This window comes from Saccoglossus kowalevskii, chromosome 22, assembly GCF_978046115.1.
Source record: "Saccoglossus kowalevskii chromosome 22, keSacKowa6.1, whole genome shotgun sequence".
In the NCBI taxonomy this organism is placed as follows: Eukaryota; Metazoa; Hemichordata; class Enteropneusta; family Harrimaniidae; genus Saccoglossus; species Saccoglossus kowalevskii.
Window position 1 is genome coordinate 8,587,489 of NC_140662.1, and position 6,301 is coordinate 8,593,789.

At 31.3% G+C, this 6,301-nt stretch overlaps 1 protein-coding gene across 1 annotated transcript; it reads left to right on the forward strand.

Annotated features, from left to right (window-relative positions):
• Positions 1-4,113: 4,113 nt before the first annotated feature.
• On the forward strand, positions 4,114-5,945 carry LOC146728657 (uncharacterized). The gene is made up of 5 exons (XM_085495714.1): positions 4,114-4,124; positions 4,470-4,573; positions 4,666-4,779; positions 5,541-5,603; positions 5,725-5,945. Exons 1-5 carry the CDS (start codon positions 4,114-4,116, stop codon positions 5,943-5,945), a joined length of 513 nt encoding a protein of 170 aa, XP_085351840.1.
• The last annotated feature ends 356 nt before the right edge of the window (positions 5,946-6,301 follow it).

The window sequence follows — 6,301 nt, forward strand, 5'->3', positions numbered from 1 at the left end:
TACGGTCACCTTGGCGTATGTTCGTACGACTATCAGCACTCTGCTCACTATACTTATGTGGGTATTTTCGTAGCTAACGGTGTGGCGCAATCTATCTGTATAGTGCAATGTAGTCTGTTTGACATACTGTTGGGATACTGGACTATTATCCAGGTGATGAAAGTATAGATATTGTAAACGAATTAACAATTGGTAAGCAGATCCACCTTAGTACTAAACAATTACATCGAGGTATGAAGTTCAACGGGAAAAGGTACTCTGTGATACAGAACAGTTGCAAAAGTAAACTCCAAAAACTCCAAAAGTAAAGTATGCTCCGACACGCAGTTGCCATTCGTGTTCTATTCACTTTATGGTTCAACACTACGGGTTGCTGTAATGTTTCTACCTCTCGCCACGACATGATATTAGTCAGGAGTTTCGGGTACCTGATATTTATACACTCACTTTAGTCTTCATTTATTATACCTTCAAGTTCTGGTAAAGAAGGGATTAAGCAATGAACTATTACAAAGGCATAATGAGATAAATCACTATCACACTGTACATAAAAACTATAGTTCCACGCTCCATAGTTGCCATTTAAACAACCAAACTTGAATTTGTTGTAGCGTCAGAGGGGTACAAAACCAACCAAAATGTTTTAAGGTTCAGGAAATGCCAAATTAACTAATCTGAATTAGATTATGGGTTGGTACAGCGCCTTCTATTGTGTTGTCGGCATATTGTTTGTTTTCGCAATTTCAAGACAGTCTCGGGATTTTGCAAGACTATTTTTTGTTTGTTTTAGAGTGTTATTGATCAAAACATACGGATTTGATAAGAGTGTTGTTTAACTATAGACAAAGCAAATTTGTTTGGCCAGATTTGGTTACTCAGTATAGTATCAAATTCATTCACCCAAATGTTGTTGATAGCTATAGGCGTTGGCTTGGTTTTACAACATACACCCAGAAAGGAAAACAATCTTTTGTTTCCGCTAAACTTAGCATTATATCAAGAAAACCCAACGTTTGAGCATGGTTTTCATGGGCATGGACAAGATTGCTAGTGTATGATGTAATACAAAAGAAGAAGTTTCAAAACATTTACAAACAAACAGAAGAAAATCAGTCATTTAGACATGTTCTGCTTGATTTCTATGTCTTTCTAATTCAATCTCCACACACATATGGCCTAAACAATTTCCAAGACAGTACACTTTCTTGAACTTGTTACCGATGACACAATTTCCAATTAGTAGCGATATGATGAAAACAATGCGATTTCCGAAATGGGAATGCCGAATCCAAACTGTTTAGAACAGAATCAGCGAACTTCTTTGTGTGGAGTCCAGTCAAACCTTTGTGACAGCCATGTTTGTTTTCATTATTAAAAGACGCTTACACGCTAAATGATTCCGTGTTTGGATTCGCATTTTTTGGCTATGAATTCGGTTGTAACTAAAATCGTCACTATTGAGATTCAACGAAACTAAGTTATAGGAGGAATGGAAAGAAAAAAACTAGAGAACATTAAATGTTTATACACTTGTTCATTTATGCTTACCATCCGCAATGATTGAAAATCTATGAAATAAGCTTTTTCTTTTTATATTTGAGTTGGTGCCCACTGTTTCCATATTCAATAAACTTTATCAAATAGAAGGTATCAGTTGTCTGTTCTGATGGTTGTTTTTCCATGAGAAAATTCACAAACTTATGATCAGTTATCATTTTGTCAATTTGTATTATATTAGTGTTTTGATTTAACCAGTTAGGTTTGATTATAATGAAACAACTTATCCTTCAAATCAGTAAACTCCAAATACTTACTGTTAATGTAACATTAACTATTTAATGTAATTTTTGATTGAGAGCACCCTCTAGATACGCGCCAGTTAGATTACGAAATGTTTGAAGTAGTAGAAAAGTGAATAACCACACACCCTTCCCTGGTACATATATAATATGACCATGGGTCTAACGATACATTACCTGTGTTATTTGTGTCAAATAGTGCTCCGTTTTATAATTACTTATGGAATATTTAATAATGTAATAATATAATAATAACCAAAATGTCCCCTTGACTGCTGTTGGGTTTCTTTTTGTAAATATTTCGATAATTCCAGTAAATAATGTCTGATTTCGTAGAATATGTCACACGGTTCATGTGTCACTTAGATACGTTACTATTTAGTTCGTTATTTACTGTTTGACCTTTGTTATATAGCACGTATTCAAGTACTTAAGGTGAATGCATGAACAGAATATCACATGTAAATATGCAGTATTAAAGTAAATGGCTCGTTCTAACTGTGATGACATATGAAGTGAAAATCACCTTACACGGTAAGAATATCATCATTAGTTTATATTACTGCACACATAAGTCAGCAATAACACAACGTTAGCCCCTTTAAACCAATGAATAGTTCAGGCTGCTTAATATACGAGGGTCCGTGATATTATATATAGTGCACGCTTTTTATGCTGAGTGGTGAACTCAGTCTATACGTGTTCAACCAATGTCCATACACATCATAGTAGCTATAAATATTTCGGTTATATTACTCCATCTTCGCTTTAATGTGGATTTTATTTTTTGTAGTTGAGTTGCTAAAATTGGAAATAATTTATGTCTATATCTACTACAAGACGCATTGATCTTCGTCAATCGAATAGATTGGATACTTGGCACAAGCCGTCCCGACAACCGGATACATTCCCTTCGATAGTTAGCATGCAAATGTTCTTGTTACGTGTCAAGGGCAACCGAATCACGCTCTGCTATTGTATTCATCCGCAACAACTGAATTAAGAAGTCGCCACTGTATTCATGAGCGCCGTCGGTAAAATTACATTAACAAGGGAATTATACTCATAATTTTTTTAATAACATCCACAGCTTTCATTTTTATTCCTAGAATTGTTTCAAACTCTATGTAGGTGTACACAGCCAAACTAAATTCCAATACATTGATTGTCTTTCAAAGAACTCGTTTCTTCAACACTTCATACATTCCGTTGCAACATAGTGACTGAGGTCACAATTCCGTATACACTAGAATTCCACCAAAAAACAGTTGACACTATTATTTATGCTGAACATTAAAATTGATCGCATATTTTGATCTTGACTACATTTTATAATACTTAATAATACAACGTCACTACACACATACCTTAGCTAGACAGGTTTTTTATTTCATGAAGGCAGTTGATGCCTTTTTTATGGTCCCATTAAGAACTAAACGAACGCTCATACTTTATGTTAGTGGCGGGCACAAGTGGTGCAATCAATTATGAAAATTTTGAATACCCCTCTTAAATAGTCTGGTGGGACGCTACCTCTGCAAGCAAACACGATATTTTCATTGACCTTACTTTTCAAGCGTCCAATTTGATAGCATGCTTATTAACATGGTAAGATTTAGGTTCTTGTACATCGTTTGCATCGGTATATATACTACACGATTATTCGATCAGTGTTTAACATGACGAACATCATTGTAATGTTCATAGCAGTCAATACATACTCATAAATGTATCATTTCAGAGAACGAACTATTCGGCGACATATGCGAACATTTGGGATATGTTCACTAATAATGGCTCAACACAAAGTAGTAGATAAAAAGGATACATAAAAAATACAGATAAATCAGATGCAGGAGAATACTGGTGTTTATTAACTTTCAAAAATCTACCCATATGAACTGTTAAACGTAATGTTCATTGTATCATTAATGTATATACTTTTGTCATTTGTCAATAGGATCAACAGTTATCACATATACTAATATGGCATTGAATTCTACCGTATATTCTGATTCAGGAAATAGCATACCGCTTATACTGAGCAGCATATTCGTAATTATTGCAGTGACCGCTGTGTTGGTTGTTGTTATTCTACTATTATTCTTCAGGAAACGGGTAATTTGTTCATTTCTGGGGAATATGACTGAATCAAATGCTATTAACTTCGACTACTTTATACATTTGTCGTCATGAATTTGGAATGCGATTCTCCTAATAAAAATATTTTATGTGATTTACAGATCCAGCCTCCTTTATCAAGAGAAAATTACAGTAACGTAGATGCACGTCTGGTATTTATACCAATGTATTTATGTTAAAAAAGTTATTTATTTATTTATTTATTTATTTATTTATTTATTTATTTATTTATTTATTTATTTATTTATTTATTTATTTATTTATTTATTTATTTATTTATTTATTTATTTATTTATTTATTTATTAATTAATTAAATTACATAATTAATTAAATTAATTAAATTTATTTATTTATTTATTTATTTATTTATTTATTTATTTATTTATTAATTAATTAAATTACATAATTAATTAAATTAATTAAATTTATTTATTTATTTATTTATTTATTTATTTATTTATTTATTTATTTATTTATTTATTTATTTATTTATTTATTTATTTATGTTTGTTTGGTTATCAGGGCAGCACAGAATGTGATAGTACCAATACACATACTAACGTGGAAACAGAATTGGTGCTAATCTCAGTTGAAAATACAACGTCATTTATAAATAGTCCGACAGAAATAGGTTAGTTATTAGGATCACGATCACGGATTAGTCGTTCTCAGGTATTAATAGTATTTTTCTTGTTGACATACTTCATCTTTCTCATTTGTCAGATGAATATTCGGTGAACCAGAATCCTGAAACGGAGGGCAAGTCATTATTACAAATATACACAGAGGAAACTGAGTGCGTTGGACTCTTTAGAGATGCAGAAGATTTACCAGATGGTAAATTGTAATTTTTTCTACATAACTTCTCTTTTTATCAATGTTTACGATACAAAATACCAAATACTGATGAGAATACACCAACGACAGAACCATGTTTGCCGATGTTAAGCAGTCAAAAGATGCCAATTACAAAAAAATGTGAAAATAACAACTTCCCTTAAATATTAGGTTTTTAGCTTTTCAATATTTCAAACGGCATAAAGGTTGCCCACATCAATATCTAACACGTATATTTTAGTAGGTCTATACTACTGCATTCTGGGAACTAGGTAACACTGAATATAAGTAATATTTAAGTGTCTCTATTTGATTAAAGTTAAATTGAAACGATTCCGACAAATTATGTTCTAGACTCTATTGCTTTACATGCATTCCGGTTATGAAATAATAATATATATTATCTTGTGTCGATTCCCAAAGTTGTAGTTGCATAACTGGAAATGAAGCTTATAATGGTGAAAACATTGAATAGCGTAACTATGTATTTTATTTAAACACATGTTCTATCTCTTACTTTTATGTATTATACATATATTCAGATAATGGAATAATAAATAATAAAATATAATTATAAGCAATAAAAGCTGCCATTGAACACTATGAAAATAGTATACCCTTGTCCGTGTCGCACGTGTATGTAGTATAAATTCTGTTACTATTAGACTCAATGAAACAGGCAAATAATGAAGCATAAATGTTATTAACTTTTCAATATGTTGACAGACATTAATTTTGCTTTATTGTTTCTTGTTAACTAGGTCAACATTGTCCTAGTCCAATCGAAGAGTTTGCAATTAAGGTGGGAAAAGATGTGAACGAAGGTAAGAGCGAGATTTGAATTGTATGCTATGATATTGTCATTAACGTTATCGACAATTATTGGCAATATTAAAACGAGTAAGGAGAATTAATTTTGTGTAATAATTGCAATGTTTTTTACAGCTGAACTCAAAGACCTGAAAACGTTACTAACAAACGAAATAAAAAAGAAAAACCGAGAAGACATAAAGACTGGTGCGGACTATATAATTAAGCTTCAAGAGCACGGAATTATTAATAGTCAACGCCACGATTTCACACGTCTTGTGAAATATTTACACCAAATTGATCGGGCTGATTTAGCACAACAAATACCAAATATATGGAAAAGTTTGAAGAAGTAGGTGAGTGAATTGTGTGGATTAACTGGTTAACAAAATATTTTCAACCATTTTCTGATAATTGTATATATATATATATATATATATATATATATATATATATATATATATATATATATATATATATATATATATATATATATATATATATATATATATATATATATCTGTTCTATTTTTATAGAAGAACCTTCCCAAATAAAAGAAATTCTAAAATTTAAAAATATAAGAGGTAGTCACTAAACCATGTACTTTCACACTCAAGCAAGAGAATAGACATGTTGTTGAACTAGCCTTGCACTGTGAGTGTTTTATTGTTTACACTCTGTAAAATACCATTTTTTTCACAAATAAAAAAA

What these genes read in the sequence shown, in the direction of transcription:
- LOC146728657 (XM_085495714.1), top strand. An exon ending in TGCAGAAGATTTACCAGATG is followed by an intron (nt 4,780 to 5,540) that starts GTAAATTGTAAT and finishes CTTGTTAACTAG; the next exon opens with GTCAACATTGTCCTAGTCCA. An exon ending in GGGAAAAGATGTGAACGAAG is followed by an intron (nt 5,604 to 5,724) that starts GTAAGAGCGAGA and finishes TGTTTTTTACAG; the next exon opens with CTGAACTCAAAGACCTGAAA.